Below are 20,296 nucleotides of genomic sequence, written 5' to 3' on the forward strand. Positions count from 1 at the left end.
CCAAGAATAAAGTATAACAACTCAAGACTTGAGTAAATTAAGACTGCTCAAAACTAGCATTCTTATCAAAAATCTAACACCACCTTCAACAACTGTTAAAATAAGGAAAGAAAATTTTCAAAAAAAATTTTGTATTTTCAATTTGGGATCTATAATTTTTTTTAAATTTATACATTTTTTGATAGCTTTATACATGAAGTATAAACTTTTAACAAAAGTTTTTGAAAAATATTTAAATCGAAGGAAGATAGAGAAAACATACAAAAAACAATTATTTCAATTTTAAGAGGTGAGGGTTGATTTTTTGAAAAAAAAAAAAATTTTGTATTTTTTATATGCATTCTAGGTAATTTACTTTAACAAAGTTTTCTCTAAGATACCTTTGAAGAAAATTTTAAGTTGGCTTTTTTGCAATATCCCCACACCTTCTTAACAAATTTTGAAAAAAATTAATATGACCACTGCTCATACAAATATCTGACCCAAATTTGAAGAAAATTATTTTTGTCTCTCCTAAGATATATGGCCAAAAGTAGTGTGGGACATACAAATGCATTTACATAAAAACATTTTTTTGTCTACAACTAGTTGGACCCTAAAACATTAATATTTGCAAAAAACTCAATACCCCATTTTTGACATGATCACCATACTGTCTTTAATATAGCTATTGTAACTACATTAGCTAAGAAAGTAAAAATATATATATATATTTATATAGATTTTTTTTTTTAATGTATTTATTTAAATTATTTTAAGTTTGTTTTCACAAAATATTTTTTAATTTTAAACAGTTAATTTTTTGCAATTCAATATTTTAATGAAAAAGCTTGTAAATACTCTATGTCGTTTGTTAATTAAATTCTTTCTTACCTTGAATATGTATTTTGCAGCATGATATGTAATCTGAATTGTTAAACATAAGTTAACTAATTATTTCAAAGCAACTTAGTTTATGTTTACAAGAAAAAAATTTTCTTTACCTTTTGTGGTTTGTCTTTGCAAGTAAACATAACTGAAAATCATAAAAAGAAAGTTGCAAAGTGGCTTAAATTATAAAAAAGAAAAAGAAATAAAAACTCTACCATCAGTTCTTCATTTAAAGTAATAATGAATGAGAAAGATTAATTTAATAATGCAAAATTATTGTTTTTTTTTTTACCATAACAAGTTATCTATTTAATAATTAAATAATTTGTGCTTTTTTGTAATAATGTTCTGAATTACTTTGGAATTCTTTCCTTTTTTCTAATTATCTTTTCTTGTTGATGACTCTGTAGTTTTAACTGCATAGCATTATTAGAATATTTTTTAGTATTATTAATTTTTACATTCACTACTGGCTTTTTAAAAACATGACCAGAAGGAATATTTTAAGTCATATAATTATTATTTACCATTTTTTTTTTTTTGTATTCATGAATAGAAACAGCTGTTGAAGTGTATGTGTCTTTGTTTCCTTATTTCAACTATTTTAAACAAATATTTGTAGATATATGTTGTATTCTAAAAACACTGTTTTACTTATTCATTTACTCATTCTTAACACAAATATTAATTTCTAACAAAACTCATTTAAGTCATAAACTTTGTTCAGCAACTTTCCATTGAGTGACTACTTTTTTCGTCCATGTTTATTTTATTTATGTAACTATGGTTCCTTGTTTATTAATAACCTTCATATCAGCATACAACAGACCAGTAATGTTAGCTCTAATATCACTATTGGATCAAACTTTCTGTGTAATATTTCTTTCTTCCCTTTTAAAAAAAATGTAATTTGCTTATTTCATTTGTTCATACTTGTGCCACTCTGGATGTAATAAAAATATTATTAGTCTTATTTGATTAAGGTACTCTATTTTGACCGCCTTATGTACATATAATTTATTTCATTTCTAGTAATTTTAGAAAATAGTGTTCCTAAAAGTAATATAATTAAGCTCCTTAACTTAAAACTGATACATACAGAAGTTATTAATGTATAAATTGTCAGAACTTAAGTAATCTTAAATCACAAACATTATGGTTAAAATTTTAACCATAAATTTTATGCTACAGTTCTGACTGATTTATTAAGTAATAAGGTTTTTTTTCAGTGGTTGTTGTAGTTAACATTTTGTAAAAGGTGTTGATGCTGCCAAAATATATCATGTATTGTGTAAAACGTTTGAGCATGGTGTAATTTGTGAAGGTAACATAAGGCAATGATGTAAACTCAGTACAAATGAGTGTATGAATCTTATGGTATAGGGAAAAGTAAGAGGCCTTCTCTTTGGATGAATGATCTTATTACATTAGTAAATTCAAAAGATGAAGGAAATCAGCTTTTACAATTACAATTCTTGTAATGAAATTAATAACATTTTGTAGAATTGTTGATTCTTTAGAGAATCATTTTAAAAAATTGGCCTGTGTGGAATGGTGTGCCTGTTCTGAAGATGTTAATATGAAAGATGTTCATATAAAATTCAATGAATGGCATCTCACATTAATTTTTGAACTCTTTCAAAAGAAAGTGAAACTGATTATTTTTTTGTACGTTGGGACTGGTGATAGAATAAGATTTTTTCCCCATCAATATTGTGTCAAAACAGCAGTCTATGCTTTGGTGTCATTCAAGTTCATAAGTTGTCATAAATTAAATTAGTCAATGTAGAAATCTTGATTGCTGTTTTCTGAAATTAAAAAGATGTCTTATGGGAGAATTTTATGATTTCAGGAATAATGAGCAAATGTTTACTTTAAAATAGTTTCAAAACAAAGACATGATATTTATTGCTGATGATGTAGGATGCTAATCTCAGGAATTCACTCAATTATGATGTATGCTCACATTGTCCACAATTTAAACAGTTCTTATAGAAACCATCATTTACTTTTAACACAAAAGGAACTTTGCACACAATAACTAATACATCTTTTACTTTTCGAAATTGTTTAGTTCTCAGTGGTGCGAAGAAAACCAGTCACTACAGATCATTCCTCGCGTATCATCCAGTTGGTACGGAGATCCAGAAACGAATGTATTCTCTCAAGTTCCCTAACAGCTCGTGAACGTTCGACCTCGTATCGGGGATCAACGTAGAGGACGTGGTCCACTGTATCATCAGTCCCGCAATCCAGGCATTGACTCGAATCCACCAAACGAAACCTAACCAATCTCGCTCGAAAGGCACCATGCCTGGAGAGAAACTGTGTGATATAGCGGTTGGGGGAGACCCATCTAATCACACCTAAATTAGACACTATAGGAAATATACCATGCGTGTAGCGACCTGTGGGGGATTCGTCCCACCTGACCCGCCAAGACGCAAGACCCGGTCTTCAATCTCCTGCTTTCGTTCTGACGTCAGTAGGTTATTTACCTTGGAAATGTAACATTCCTTACGCCCATTAGCCAAGATATTTATTGGTCTGACTCCGGCTATAACACAGACTGCCTCCCGCGAGACTGTTCTGTAACCGCCTATAACAGCCAGCAAGAGGAGTCACTGGGCCCACAGCAAAATGTCCGCGCAATACCTAAAAGCCATGCGGTGTGCCCAGACAGGCGCAGCGTACAGTATAATAGCTTCGCCGACACCTTTGTAAAGGATACGCATGGTACGGTAATTCAACCCCCAATTGGGATGAATGACTCTACGGATTCCATAAAAAGCATCAGCGGCCTTTTGTTTTGTTTGCTACATACTGTAGATGTTCCGTGAACCGAAAATTCTTATCTATGTTAACGCCCAGGTATTTTTGAGTCGTAATATACCGAATGGGGAGATCAACCATCTGAACCCGGATTCGTCGGGAAGCAGTCAATCGGCCCTAAAGCAACATCATTGTGGTTTTCTCTGGGCTGAAAATCATTTTATGTTGGAGACTCCACAGTGGGAGTGTCTCACAAGCACGAGCAGCTTGGAATAATACCTTGTTACGCAAATCCCCTTCAATCAGTAGCAGTGCATTGTGAGCATAAGCAATGACACAACAACCACATGGCAACCTTAAACGCAACATCGAATCGAATTCTATGATCCAAAGACAGGACTCAGAACTCTGCCCTGAGGGCATCCTTTAGTTAAGGTCTTACAAACCTCCAAGCTGCAATCACGCAGGGAAAGGATTTGATGGCTGAAGTAACTTGAGAGCACTTCTAGTTTATTTCGTGTACACTTACGCTTCTGCTTCAGAAACAGGGCAGAGGGCCACCATAACTTGTTAAATGCCCTAGCTGGAGGAAGCTACATCCATCACCTTTAGTATGACATCCTCAGTGCTCTTACCCAGTCGGAAACCATACTGGTTGTCCATTAGCAAATGATCAGGGACCATTCTAACATTAATACGCAGTGTTAAAAATGTTTGTGATGTTAGATTTTTTCTTGTGAGTGTGAAGCAATAGATTGTTACATTTTTTCTTGATTTTCTTGTTTAATTTTTTGTTATCTGTGGCGTCTTCTATTGTAAAGCCAATTTCTTTCAGATACTCTCTTATTTCTCTGATCCATCTGCGCCCTGTCTTGGTGTTTTTTGAGTTGAGATTGTACTGTACTAACTGTTTCAGAAGTCTTGAATCTTGCATCCTCATGATATGTCGAAAGAATCCTATCTCCTCTTACGCGTGGTACTTTGTGCACAACTTTGTTGGGAACAATCCACCACTGCCTGTCTTTCTGATACTTTTTATTGATGCAAGTTCTTCCAATTCTTATTTTGATTTTCTGGAGTCTGTCTTTGGTTGTTTGTTCAGGTGTTTCTGCTGTATAAGTGGCTTCTGCTTTTATAACTGTGTTGTAGTGTCTTATTTTTGTGTTTATTGATAGGAATTTTTTATTGTAAATGTACCAGGTTAATTTTTGAGCTTCAGATAGTTTGTTTCTTCGTATTTTGATCAAGGTTTTTTCCATTTAGATTGTTTGTTATTATTTCTCTGAGGTATTTAAATTAGGTTACTATTTTGATTTTGTTACCATTTATGTTTACTTCTTTTAATCGTGTTGTTTTTGGGGCATAATTTCTGTTTTTTTGAATGATATTTTGAGGCTAAAATATTTTTTTTATTATTGCAAATTTTATTTGCATTGTTTTGAAGTTCTAAATCTGTGACTTAGCTTTGTTGATGTCGTTTACTAGCAGTGCCAAATCATCGGTGAAACCAAGACAGTTTGTTTTGATTTTTCAGTCTATTTTTACTTTTGTGGGGCATTTTTTGAGCCATTCCCTCATTACCATTTCTAGAGCGCATATGAATAATAGCAGTGAGAGCCCATCATCTTAGTGCAGTCCTATTTTGATTTCAAATGGTTCTGAGAGCCCGCCTTTGAATTTTACCATCGACTTAGCATTTGTGAGGGTCAGTTTTATCATGTTTATTAGTTTGGTATATAGTCCGAGGTGTCTTTAAAATTTTTAATAGGGATTCTCTGTAGATGCAGTCATAAGCTTTCTTGAAATTTACAAATGTTATCACCATTTCTGTGATTTTTTTCCTGCTGTAATTCATTATTAGCTTGAGACTCATGATCTGATCTGAACGAATCCTGTTGAGGATAATTCTTGAAAGAATTTTGTACATAGTGTCTAGGAATGAGATTCCCCTGTAATTGTTAGGATCTGTTCTGTTCCCTTTTCTGTATCATCCAGTGTTCTGGTAGTTCCTTGATCCAGATGTTGACAAACTGTTGATGAAGTGCAATTTTTTCTAATCTGCCTGCATGTTTCCATATCTCTACAAAAGTTTGATCTTTTCCTGCTGCTTTGCAATTCTTCATCTCACCCAGTGCTTGGTAGACTTCTTTTTTTATGGGAGGATTGATGTTTTCTGGTGGTGGTGTTACAGTGATGTTGGTGTTTAGGAGTTCTGTCAGTTCTTCACAATTTAGGAGTTTGTTGAAATATTAAGCTAGGATTTCCATGTTGTCTTTATTATTACAGACCAGTTTACCATTTTCATTCTTTATTAGTAGGGTTGGGGGTTCATATTTTTGGAGCTGATTTTTTAAGGGTTTTTTAGTAGTCTCTCGACTGTGTTTTATTGAATTCTGACTTCGGTGTTTCTTATTCAATGTGTTGTCTTTATATATATATATATATATATATATATATTACAAATTTCAAAAGATATTTTTTTTTTTTTTTATATTATATATTCCATACTACTTTTTAAGATATTATTAGACTTTTTTTATTCAATATGTGTATAATACACATAAGTGCTATTTTGGAGGCTTATAGATATTTAAATTAACCTAGGCTTAAAGCAGATTGATCACATATATTGTACTTCTATAAAAAACAGTTTCTGTAAACTTTTTTTTATCCTAATTATTTTCAATGCAATCCATAAGAAATTGATTTAATTTGAATGTGAAGATAAATATTGGCATGCATTGAAAACTTGCTTGTTATGAATAATGACTTGTTTAATAGAGAAAAAAAGAACCTGAATTGATATAAGAATAGAGTTCTTTATTTTTTATCTGTAAATAAAACTATGAATTAACAGAAATTTCACGGATGTTAATGTTCCAGATGGTGAAAAGGTTTTAGAATAAAGAAATGAATGTACATCTGCCTCAACCTACTATTTCTTGATTAAAAATTGCAGGAAGGGAATAATAGCAGTTGTAGAGGAAGAGAAAAATGAAAAATTGAATTTCATAATTTTCTATATTTACTAGTATACTACATTGTATAAAAGCAGTCTTTGATTATTGTACCATAGAATATTTGTGTGTGCCACTGTTACAGCTTGATTAAAGAATTTTAAATAGTGTTTATTAAGGCAGCTAACATGCAAATGAAAAGGTCAGTGACCTAGCATGTAATGTCTGTTACATAATTGTTGGCTGTAAAAGGAATTGTTAGCTGCAAAGTTTTCCAGTTTATTCAACAATTATTATTTTTTTTAAATTAAATTTTAAGATGTATAGTGGTTAGTAGTAAAAATAATATAAAGGTGAAAATTAATCCAAATTTTCATTAAAAAAAACGACTGCATTAACTTAATGAAGGACAATTATTTTTACTAATAATTAATCCATATTCTTACTAACCCTTCATTGGCCCAGTGATAATGACTGAAGGAAAAACCATCATTTTGTTTATATTTTTGTTGTGTTTTTTTTTTTCATGAAATCATGTAATTATTTTAGTTTATTGTATTCAACATTTTATTTAACGTAAAACGTTAAATAAAATTTTTAATTGATGAATATGTTGAATAAAATGTGGATAGGCCAAAAGAATCTTCTATCTTCTTAATACAAACAAACTTGCATAATAAATGCAGACAAGAAACTTAAATTTTTATAGAAATAGGAAAAAGACTAAAGAAACAACATAAAAGAAGATAATTAACGGCCGAGGAAAAAACAATTCATTTTTCTTACTTTAAGGCTTCAAATTTATTTTTTGCAATCAAAATTCAGAATATTTTTTTGAATATAACTGAAGTTTGCATTTCAAAATCAAATGAACAATAATCACCTTTATTGAACCAGTCCTGAGACATGTTTTCCTGTAACAATCCAATACTTCAATAGATGAGAAAGGGCCTTATTATGCTTCTGATGCCAGTTTTTAATAAATTACCAACTTATTTAAATTAATCTCTTTTTAGAGAACTAATATTATTTTGTGACTTTTAATACTTTTTAAAACTGATTTTTCACACTTTTGTCTTACCTTATATAAATATTTCCTTTAATGATTTGTAAAATATTCTTTTGTACATATTTTATTTATTTGGTATCTTTACACATTTGCTTTCCTATTGTTTTGTATGTTAATTTTTTTAAATACTAACTGTTTACTATACGTATACATGCTGCTCTGATCAAGGTTTACTTCCACAGTTTCCCTATATCCCTTCTGTCAAATATTAGAGCAGTTCATTTATGTAAAAGAATTTTTCTTTGAACAAATATTGTTAAATTGGATACTGCTATTTTACTGCTATATTTTATAATTTTGGCATAAATCCTAGGCCTACTCCAAAAAAAAGAAGAAATTGAAGGTTTTTACAATGAGTTATATCCTACTGAAAGATCTGATATGGGGTAAAATTAGCTTTGTTCTGATATTTTTGGATCCACTTGGCTTTTAATTTACTTTAGATCCTTCTTCAGATAATTTTGAATTTATTCTTTATGGTTTCTCTTTATCTAAGTTAATCTATTTCAGTGTATAATGTATATATTTCTGATTCCTTGTAAAGTTTTGAAATATATATATGTATATATATATATATATATATATATATATGTATATATATATATATATATATATATATATATATATATATATATATATATAAAACAGTGATTCTTTTGATTTGGAATATCATTTTTTATTTCTAATGTTTTCATTCAAATAAATGTATTTACCATAAAAAATGGTTACGTTTACTGAAAAGTCATCAATGCAATGGAAAAATAATTTCAAGAATCTGAGATCATTAATAAGTTTATGGAATTCCTCCACATACATTATTTCATTTCTTCATCATTTTCATCATTTCAAGAATAAAAGTCAAACTGAAAAATGTAGTTAGGTAATGTGAAATTTTAAAATAATCAGTTACTCTATTTTTTTTATTATTGTAGTGAATATAATACTTTTCTTATATAAATGAATAAATTACATTAAATTACAACTGTTTAGTTAGATTTTGAACATTGTACGTACCAGTAACCAAACTTGTAAAAATTTATTGATAATTTCAATAATTGTTTTGTCAGTCTTGTCAGCTTTGAATTTGTGAAGTTCCATTGTATAAGTCCAATAATTAGTAAATAATTTTGTTTATGCAATGTGGAATAACCTTATATCACGTCTCCTATAATGACTTGAGATATTTAAGAAACACAGTACAGAAGGATTAATGTGAATAGTGTATTCGTTTATTTATTCATATTACACAAAGAAGCCATAGAAGAATACAAACCAAACTGATTCAAATTACAAAAGATTCTACAATTTTCAAACAAGTTATAGTTTCACTCATAGAAACTACTAACACATTAAAATACTCAAAAATGACATAGGGCTTGGCATTTTCCAACCACCAAATGTGAATAAATTGCAAATATAGTAACATTATGAACAAAACAACCTAGATATTTTGTATTTCCATAAAAATGTATATTTTACAAACTTTTGAAAAACATGAATTATACAAACATACAAAATCATATAACAGCAGTATCCTACGTGGCATAAGTTAAGAGTTCAAGATGATTGCTCAGTAAATAGTGTTTATAAACAGTGAATCAGATTACAGCTGCGTGATAGCTTCTACTGGTTTTGTTAGTTAAATATCAGTTATTTTATCAGTAGTGTGTGGTTTGCTTTCCAATGATGTGAGTACCTATGACAGTAAAAATGAGTCCTAGTTTTAATATTTAATTTAACGTTAGATTTTTGTAATACAATAGATCTTGATTGTATGTAATTTATGAGCACATTGTAATAAGTGAAGGACTAAAGGTACAATGTCATGAGTTTAATGAAGTCTGCAGAAATGCTTGTGATAAAGAGAGTAGTGGAAATTTTGCTTTTTTAAGGCAGGTAATTTGTTTAAACAATGAATGTTTGAGAAAACTAATCCTTCACAATTAGTATTCTTGTAACAGAATTTTCAAATATTTTACACAATATATTGTTTGAAATTGTTACTAATAAACTAAGCTATTTAAAACTGTGCAAGATTGATCCTAGAAATATTGACTGAAGTAAATAATGCCTTTAGAAATATTGACTGAAATTGTAGTAAAATTAGAGGATGGTCTTGGCATGAGAATTTTTGGACACCACAAAAGAGAATGAGACAATCTTTTTTCCTATTGTAGAGTTGATGAGTATCAAAATGACACAGATGGTTAGGACTAGTTGTTATTTGAGAACTGTTGACTGTTGAGATGTGTTTTAATTCATTGCATTATTAAGTTTGCACAGATAAGTTCTCAAGGTGCTTACATTGCTCAGATTGTGTTAGGTGAAATTGTTAAAAGGAGGTCCCTTGATATAATTTTTCTGCAACATCCATATATAATAGAGTGATCTGCCAGGTTTTATTGGTTAGCAGAAGTTTTATGCTGGAAGTAACGGTATGTCTGCAGTTCTGTGTAGGAAGACATTGGATTATGGCTTTCTGAGGCAAGTTTCTGATTCTCATCATGTCACTGTTAAACTTGTTATTGATAGTCTTGATTTCTGTGTTGTTACTTCATATTTTCAGTATAGAGATCCCACTGAAGAACATTTGGACAGGTGGGATAGAATTCTTTGTCTTGTTGGTAATTGTCCTTTAGCACAAGGTGCTGATGTAAATGCTGTCACTTCTTTGGCATAGTGGAGTAACAGACGATAGTGGTGAATTAGCCGAAGGCTTTGTTGGATTATAGGTCTTTAATATTTGTGGTGAGTTACCAACATGTGCTGAATGGCAGATGAGATTGTTGGCAGGAATATTCGTGGTGGGATTAAAACAATGTCCTGCACAGGAAGGCGGACTGGCCTAAATTTGTTAATATTCTCTCTGCTAGACCGAAGTCTGGATGATATATATTTGGAAGAACCGGCAGAAAGATTTTTCATTAATGTCACTGAGAATTCAATTTCCTGCAGTTTGGTCTAGAGGAAATTGCCCCTTTGTGGACTAGACAGTTGTTTTTGTTGAAACAGTCCATGAATTGTCTCAGTTGAGTGATCCTGAACGGCAAGTAGTTTTGGTAAATGACTTGTCGTAGACGAAGGTCTAAATATTTTCATTTGGTCAGGACATCAAAAAAGAATTTCTGCCATTCTTTTGTTAGAGAGCAAAGAAATAAGTATCATTGGAGGAGTTGTTTATAGAGTCCTAGGGTATAAGCATTAGAAAAATATTCTTTTGTTGACTTTCTCAACCCAGCAGGGTGTTGTTTCTAATAAAGCTGAGATTTTAAATATTCTGTTGAATTATTTGTCAAATGATGTTGCGACTAATAAAACATATTATCATCTGCGAGTCCAAGAGGAAATTGCTGCTTTTTGCTCTGATGCTTTATTTGTGGAAATTACAGAGGCAGAGAGATATCTCAGGTAATTTGCACTTCTGGTAGAAATAAAGCCCCAGGTTTCAATGGAATCATGATGAAGCTCCTTCTCCATTCTGTCAAATTTGTGTTGGTACTTAGACTGGAATTTTTAATAGGATGCTCTTTGATAGCTATTTCCCTATTTGCTGGAAGGAAGGAATAACAATTCTAAATTTGTTGTTTAAGGGTGGTGACAAGGACTTCACTGTGAGCTCTTCTTGTAGAAGACCTTCAGTTTTCCTGCCAGTTATTGAAAAGGTTTTTGAAAAGGTATTGTATATTTTTATTACCAGTAGATTGAATCTTAGAAAGTTACTGATGGATGATCAGGGGCACAGAAGATGCTATTCTTAAGGTCATGAACATTGTTTCTTCTAGTGAGTCTGAGTATATTTTAGGTATCTTTTTGGAGATATATTATTTTGGCTTTTAATAATTTGTGGTGGCCCTCTGCCCTGTGGTTTTGATCTGCAAATTAATTTTAAAACCGATAAGGAATGGAACATAGTTGCTAGCTTTCTTAAATTCTTAACGCTGCAGAGGATGGCACTGAGCTCCAGTTATCTTAAATATTTGCTGTCAGAATGAGATGAATGTGCGGACTCTGTGATGGGGCTGTGGTGTGGGAGAGTGTAGGCATTGACCTCACTTCCAAAAGCAAACCAGAGCAGAGAGAAATAGGGTACGTTTTCATTAAGAGGTTTATAAATTTATTATTCTGTTTCTTGATTTTTAAGTAAATCAAGAGGCCTTTGAATAAATTGAATTGTAGGACAATATTGTCTTGTTGCCAATCAACACTTATTTTGTTGGTATGAGGATAGTATTTTGGTGTTTAAAGACTCAATCAAATAATGATCTGAGTGCATAGTCTAATTGAAGTTAGATATAGGAAGAGTTTTTGTGTGAAACCTTTGGTGTTAGAGGAAGGTACAGGGATTACACTTCTGCGAATTGGTTAATTTGATAATTAAGGGTTATAAGTTAAGATCTTGGTTGGACAAGGCCATACGAAGGCAATAGTAGGTTGTGTAAATACAAATACTGATGGAAATGTCCATCGAGACATTTACTTCAGTGGCATCCTGACAGAGGCCAAGCTGATGACTGTGTTGTGTTATCAAGTTTAGAGAGTCTAAAAGATGACCTCCAGTAAAGCCCATCAAGGCTAGGAACAGAGGAGGTTATGGCGACTGGGATGTCACAAGGCAGTTGGTTGACTTCCTTTACAGGTTAGTAGTAGTCTTTCCACGTGGTTCAGGATCTGGCTGAATAAGTTATATTTTAATGCTAATAGTTCCTCAATACTCTTTCTTCTGCCACTCTGTTTTATAACGCATCCTAATCTGGAAATCCATGAAGCTGTAGCTACAATCGCTTCATTTGCAAAAAAAATTTGTCCTGTCAAATATAAATTTTGTTTTAAATTTGTTTCAGTTTTTTTATAAGAAATATTCTATTACAAAATTCTGTTACCGTTCTTCAGTCTGTTTGTTGTTATTTAAGAATCTTTTAGCCTACATCAAAGTTAAATGAAAAATCAAATTTTTATAGATCATGAAATTTACATTGTGAGTAATATAAACTTATATACTCATTGTTTCAGTGGGATCTCTGTCATACTAAACCGAAATTCTGCAAGATATGATAGTGTGATATTACCAACTGCATTGCAAAACATAAAAGACAAAACTAAAGTAGAGGAAAAAATCTTTTTAATGAGTAATAACTTTGAAATTCTAAAGGAAAAAATATTTAAAAAGAGTTGATGTCTATTGTTTGAAACCTAATAACCAATATAATGTAATTTTTAAAGGTATGTAAATTTCAACAATACCTCACTTTACATAACTAACACATCACTTTACATATTAAGTTATGGAAAATTAAAAATTATTTCTTTCTTAACTTTTTACTAAAGATTGCAGCAGCATTATGTAATAAATATTGGAGTTATCCTCAGTGTTTGTAAACATAAGGAAGGACAATCATTCTACATACACAAGTAAACAATGAAAATTAGATAAAACACAACAGACATGCCAAATTTAATAAACTATTTTCGTAGAGTAACAATTCTCAAACCACACTGTTATAATGACAATGAAGGGTGAAAAAAAATTGTCTGGGTCATTGCAACCATTGAGGTTCACCTAGATATCAATGACCTCAGTTTTAGCATGATTTTTCTTTTTTATGTAAATTTGTCTAAATTTTATGTTCTGGGTTCAGTATTTCTTTTATTCTAATTTTATATTGTAACTATTTTCACATCTTTCACAGTATCAGTTATAAAAAAATTATGCTATAGTAAGTAATACTTTTAACTGCACTGATTAATTGAACAAAAAATTTGTTAATTTTATAAAGTAACCATTCCTGATTGAAATAGCTTGTAATTGGTTAAACCGAAAATTCCCAAACTCAGCAAGGACAATGATAAAAATAACTGGTTAATAAAGAATGTTTTTGTATTAGTAAAAGGTCAAGTTAAAAAGCAAACTTAAAGAGTACTTTTTATTTATTTACAGTTTGAAGGTATTATAACAAAATGTAATTAAACAGGAAAAAGATTGTGGAATAAAACAAGACTGCTTACTATTATCACTTTCAAAGCTATATGTAATTAATTTAGACTGCAGTACCTTCCTACATCATGGGGACAATCAGGACAGGCCTAAATTGTGTAATTTAATTTTTCAAAATGTTCGAGTACTGTGTATAAAAACACTGATCAGTAGGCTAAATTCATTCAGTTTAGTAGTACTGCTATAGTTTTACAAAAATTAAACAGCTTTGTTCTGGTTTTTTTCTTATCAATATTTTATATCAAACCGTCATTGTAGTCAAAAGTATCTAAAGATTAATTTGAGAAGATATTTTTCTGATAGTTTTGTATTTTTCTTAATAAGATTATTTTACAATACTTAATTTCTTCCTGTTATTAATTCTTAGTGTTCACTTTTTGAAACATTGAATCACAATTTTTACCAAGTTATTTCCAGGTAAAGTCAGTATTTCATTACCTTAAGAATTTTTAATAATTAAAGTTTCATTCTTTTAAGATATCTATCCCAACCTGTTAATGTATGTGATTCATAATAATAGAAAATAATATATTAGAGACATCAGTTCAAGTTTCTTTTTTGAGAGTAAGATGTGCATTATGTATATTCCTAGACTTTGTAATGAATAGAATGATAATATATTTCCAAGGCTGAACATACAATTTCTGAGTTGGTTTGTAATGCTGATTTAAAGTAGCACATTTGATTAAGTGAAAAATATAACAGGAAATTTTTATATTACTTAGTTAGCTTGACCTGAGAAAATTATTTTTCTAAGTAATCTCAGGTATGGTCAACCTGAGTCTGTGCACAAATACACCTCATTCACACATCACAGACAAGGGATGCAGCTGTCCACAGGCCCCAAATCCAGAAAGGAGCATGGGATATTTTGGTGACTTCTGGAATATTCATAAGAAATAAATCAGACTGTAAAACCATTATTAGTGATGAATAGTTAGCCGTCTGATTTTCAAATTAGCTGTAATTTTTGTGGTTATGACAGGCACTAATAGTATTTTCAGCCTCTAAGTAATGTACTGAATAATGGTTATTCATTTGATATATTTAATCCTAGGTATGGTTAGTTGATTTCACCTAAATATATCATATGACTCATCACAGTTCTTAGGCTAATGATTAAAAAAAAAACTTATTTGATTCAATGTAACCTGGAAATCAATGTAATATTCTTGTTTCAAATTAGTAGTGCTAAATTAAACAATCTATTATTAAAAAAATACAATGTGGGTTAATGGATACCACACCTTAAGGTTTCTGTTAAGTTCTGTTTAAAATGTATGAAAGTTCTGAATTCTCAGTCAACATTTATTTAATAAAAATTTAAAAACAAAAAGTTTAAAGAGTGAAAGAGATGATTAAAAAAAAAATAACCATTAGAAATTTGTTTTATCATATCAACGTATTATTAATTTCTGCAGATTATTATTCATTGCTAACATTAACAATATTATTTATAAAGGTTAATAATTTCAATCAATATTATGTTAAGGTAGTTTTTATTTATAATGGTTTATTAAGAATAAAACACCAACTGACAAATCTAAATTTGAAAAATAAATAACATATACTTTCTCTAAATCATGCTAGAACATGTAATAGATACATTGGCCATTTTTACCCCAATAACATTTCTATACAATTTACAAACAGTTTTATTATTTGTATCGGTTTTCTTTTTAATGGACTGATTTATTCTTTTCATATTTTTGTAAGCTAGAACTTATTTATTTATATTTCAATTATTTGTATGGGCAGGTTAAAAAAAGATTTTATTTTCACAACTACAAGAATCAAGTGTATATCGACGGAGGACAGAATGTTTTTGTAAACAAAAGCTGTACTGTTGATTAGTAAATTTTTTTGTTGCAGTGAATATGCGAAAAGCTAATAAAAAATCGTGCAATTTTTGTGCCAAAGATATTTCGTTTTTTGTTGTACAAACCGATATGAAACCGTTGATATCGCTGGCTCCACCGCGTTTGGCCATAGCAGCAGTAGCGGCCGTGTGTTTAATTCAACATAAAACATGCAGGTACTCGTTTCTACTGCTGCTGCCGTTTGGCTTGGAAATCAATAGAACTGACGCCATGCTGTTTCTTGGCCACTAGCAACTGTGCCAACGTACCCGCGCTATCCTTGCGTAAAACGACGAGTACGTACCTAACTTAACCTTTGAACTTCCATGTGACTTGGTTAATACAGTATTCCCCCTTCTTGTCGTAATTATTCATTCTTTCTTCTTTAAATGTTACGGTTTGAGCTGTAAAATATGTATATCTTTATAACTTTTGAAACGTTTTTTTTTAAATTCGCTATCACGACCGTAAAAAAATTAATTGTTTTCTGTGTATAGATTTGGTATTAGCATTACATTCACCAGAAAACTAATTTACTTTAATTTTGTAAAAAAAAAGTGAAATAAATAATAAAAGTAATAGTTTCATTACTTTTATTTATTCTTTAACGAAAAAGGAAAAAACATTACTGTCACAATACTGTTTTTATAGGGTAGATTTTATAATTATTCTTTTAACTGATAAAGTAGTTAAAAATAATTTTAATTATGATTCTTTGGTTAACAAAAAAATCAGCATCTCCTACGATTTTTATTTATAATATTTCGTCACGATTGCAATAACTAAATATTTTCTTTTTATAAAATTAATTTTATCAGTATATTATTTAATACTCGTATAAGAAATAATTTGAGTTTAAAATTCACTTGTTGATCACGTACGTCCATAAAAATTACTCTGTTATAACCATTTTTTTTATATAAAAAAATTATATTGTCAAAAAGTTTTTCCGGATTAGCAGAAATTCCGATGAGTGTATGTGCGCGCGGGAGATGTTACGTTAATATAATAATAAGAAGAAGAAGAATGTCACTTGAAAAATATAAGGAAAAAACTCATTAAAAATAATTAATTTTGTTATGATTACAAACGGTTACCAAAGGTTACCTCATTAACAGAAATTTATTACATGGTGATTCACGAAGAATGTAACAAATTTTGTGGACATGTTCTACGGGTGAAAATGAAGAAGATTGTTATATAAACATTGGTTCGGAAACGCATCCTTAACGAGTGTTGGCTGGCGAAAAATTTCTGAATCTTCGGTAAAGTTAAGCCAGATTTTAATTATTGGGATACAAATGAAGGGGAATATTTAATTCTTTTATAATATTGGAAATTTTGTTTCATTTAATACCTAGATAAATCTGCTACATTTTGATATGTTTTGTTTTTAATAAACTTCCAAATCCTTACGTTTGTATTTAAATTATGTGAATTTTATTTATATCATTTTACTTAGTATAAAATTTTCTACTGGTTTTGTTTAAAATTTTTATATGTTTGTTACCCATTTTTGCAATTTTTGGCAAAAAAATTGTTATTTTATACCAGAACATAAAATAGTATATTTTTACCCGTCTTTACCAAATTTACTTCTTAATGTGGGTCCGAAGAATTACAGTCCGGCTTAATTTTACCGAAATTACTGAAATAGGGCAAAATTTTTCGCCACCCAACACTCACTAATGAACCGTTTCCTAACCTATATGGATATTCTTCTTTATTTTCAACTGCTAAACATTTCTGAAAGTTTGTTACATTCTTCGTGAAAAATTCTATGTAATAGGCTGAGTTGTAAAGATATGACATACACTACACCTTTTTTTTTCTTTTTTTTTTTTTTTTTGATAAATTGAGTAATAAAATTGCTGGGTACGGAAAAATTTAAAACAATATTGTATATAATACGATTTATTCAGAAATTTTCTGATATTATATTTAGGAATTAAAAAATAATAATTCTTTAAATATTTATGCAGAACATAAAATGTTATAGAAAAGAACATCAATCATTCTTGGGGCTCCTTTTATAAATCTTAACGAGTTTTCAAGTTACAAAAATGCGCTGACAGATCATTGTTTGGCATCCGAAGATATGAATCATGTTTACTGATGTTTATTCAATGAAAATATTAATCTATCCAAGAGTTTATTTTTACGAATGTGCTACCTTTGTTAAGAAGAAATAATAAATTATAATGGTAATTATCAATTATTCCTAAATATAACAATTTCGACTTCATACTTTACAACAGTACTGCTTTCATGAAACTTATGTCTTTTTTCCAATGCTTATTTTTAATTAATTACAACCTTTTTAAAATATCTTACCAGCAATTAAAATAAAACTAATCGATTTCGATGAGTTTTGAACGTTATTAATTAAACAAATGAAAACTCTGAATTTTCTGCATCTCAAACTTGTAAATAAATATGTGCTCAAATATTTTTCATTACACCTTCTGAATTGTAATTTAGTTAATAATTACTTTTTATATTTATTAACTTTATGTATTTACCTTAAAATTATTTCATGTATTTATATTTTAAATAATTAATATGGACTTAGTTTGCTTTGATCCAAACAAGCAAATGCTGGGAAAGTTCCTTAATTTTGTCCGTGGAGAAGCAAAGATTTATTATTTATTGATTAATTTAATATAAGATGAAATAGTTTACCAGTTATTTTAATGTTTATTTTTTTACTTTATTAAATAGTAATTTTTAAAATTATAAAGAAATTTAACTCTGTTTTTTCTCGAAACATCGAGAAATGAAAAAAAAATACATACCCAATTTTTTGACTGATTATCTTACTTTCCTTCTTGCAATGCAGCCTAGTTCTAGAGCTACAATGCCGGTAAAGTAAAAACAACATTTATTTGAAATAGTAATATTACGAAAAAATATATTAAATACTTATTTAAGTATAAATAAACAAGTTGCAGAAATTTCTGGTTTATCTCGTTTTTAGATATTTTCAAAAATCCATTTACTTATTATTATTATTATTATTTTTGTTTCTGTAAGAAAAAAAATAATAATAATTTTTATATTCAATAAATTGATTGTGAGATCTTTCATCGTTAGGAAATCGTTATAGATCGTTAGGAATTTATTAAAAATGAAAACTAAATCATACAAACTAAAGTTCTTTTCAAATGGCGAAATATTAAGCTGCTTAACGTAATGAAATAAAATTAAAAACGTCTAGGTATAGAGATATATATATATATATACACACACACACATATATATATATATATATAAAACTGATCAAATGACAAGAAAATATAAAAACTAAACAATAGTCTTCTTTCAATAGGATAGAACGTAATTTTAGATAAAAAATTTATTTTCGATATGTAAATAATAGAATCATATTGATAAGAAGAAAAAGCAAATGTAAAAAAAAAAAAAGTATTGATTTTTCTTTCTTTAGCTGCACTTTTATAACCGGCGGTGACATTTTGTATTTTAAGTTTTATTGGTGTTTCGGGAAGTAATAAAATATAAAAGGCAGATCGATAGGCAGATTCATAGGTTACGCTTTTATTTTTATAAAAGTATTTTAGTCTTATGAAAATTCAAAGTAAGGAATATTTCTAGTTCGGATAATAAAAAATGAATAACCACGTATTCGTTTGTTTTTTTTTTTTGCTTCCTGTTTTGTAATTTTCAACTTGGATAACATGAAAATGGAGAAAAGTAATTAAAAATTTGTTTAATAAAATATTAAGAATTTTATTATTTGTTGAAAAACGTGGTGTAGTGATATGCTTCTCATTCAGTTGATTTTGGGTTCGATTCCAAACAAGAATTTAAAATTCTATTTCATGTATTTCAAAAAAGAAAAGATCTGTAATGAATCTTATCGTAGCGATTTAAAAATTATAATTAATCGTGAATATTAGAAAAAAGTTCGGAACTTTTTTTAAATTAATTATTTTAAGCGACTGTTTATGAAAAATTTACTCTTAAAACTAACACTGAAAATAAAACACCGATTTTTTGTTATGAAAGCGTGCATCAACAGCTACGTCATTAGCCGTGGAAATTGGTAGGGTATGAAAAGATGCCGTGCCTGACCAGGATTCAAACCCGAGACCTCCGCACGAAATGCAGAGACTCTACCTACTCAGTCACAGAGGTCGACTCTAAAAAAAATAATACTTTTACAATTATTCTTTATATTCAGACTTCAAAATTTAAACATCCTGACTTTAAATAAGTATTACATTTTTTTAGGTTTTTTTTAAAGTTAATCTCATTTTATCTTTTATTGCTGTATTTTTTGTTTAAAATGTAAAAACATTGTCTATATGAAAAAAGTTGTTCTCAAAGATGTAAAATCGTGGAACTGTATCTTGAAAAAATAATGAAAAGAATGCAAAAATAAAACGATGATACATTGTGAGTTAATATTTCTGAAATGTGGGAATATATCGTTTTTTTAAGATCAAGTTTTCCAGTTAATTTTGTTGAATTTTCCAGCGAAAATACTTTCAGTATTAGGATAACATCAAACTATCAAATATTAATCATCAAAAATTTTTAAAATAGATTTTACAATGGTTTTTTTCAAAAATTGTTTACATATGTGAAAAAAGTGCACAACAGGATTACCAAAATAAATTCAAAAAAAAATGTTCAAAAGCGATCAGTACGTCTATTTTGTGTAGAGTAAGGAGTGAACATCAAGAACTACGTATTCGATCGAATTTAAGACCTCGTCGTTTTTGTTTGTTAGTTAAAATTGTTAGGATTTTAAAAT

The 20,296-nt window shown here is 29.4% G+C and overlaps 1 protein-coding gene across 1 annotated transcript in view; it reads right to left on the minus strand.

Annotated features, from left to right (window-relative positions):
• Positions 1 to 15,757, minus strand: part of LOC142324540 (cytoplasmic dynein 2 intermediate chain 1-like) — an 89,965-nt gene extending 74,208 nt beyond the window's left edge. Inside the window, exon 1 of the mRNA XM_075365378.1 lies at positions 15,606 to 15,757. Coding sequence (XP_075221493.1) covers positions 15,606 to 15,650 — 45 coding nt within the window. The 5' untranslated portion in view covers positions 15,651 to 15,757. The remainder of the gene's footprint in view (positions 1 to 15,605) is intronic.
• Between the last annotated feature and the right edge of the window lie 4,539 nt (positions 15,758 to 20,296).

The sequence above is a fragment of the Lycorma delicatula genome, chromosome 5 (assembly GCF_047948215.1).
Source record: "Lycorma delicatula isolate Av1 chromosome 5, ASM4794821v1, whole genome shotgun sequence".
Classification (NCBI taxonomy): Eukaryota; Metazoa; Arthropoda; class Insecta; order Hemiptera; family Fulgoridae; genus Lycorma; species Lycorma delicatula.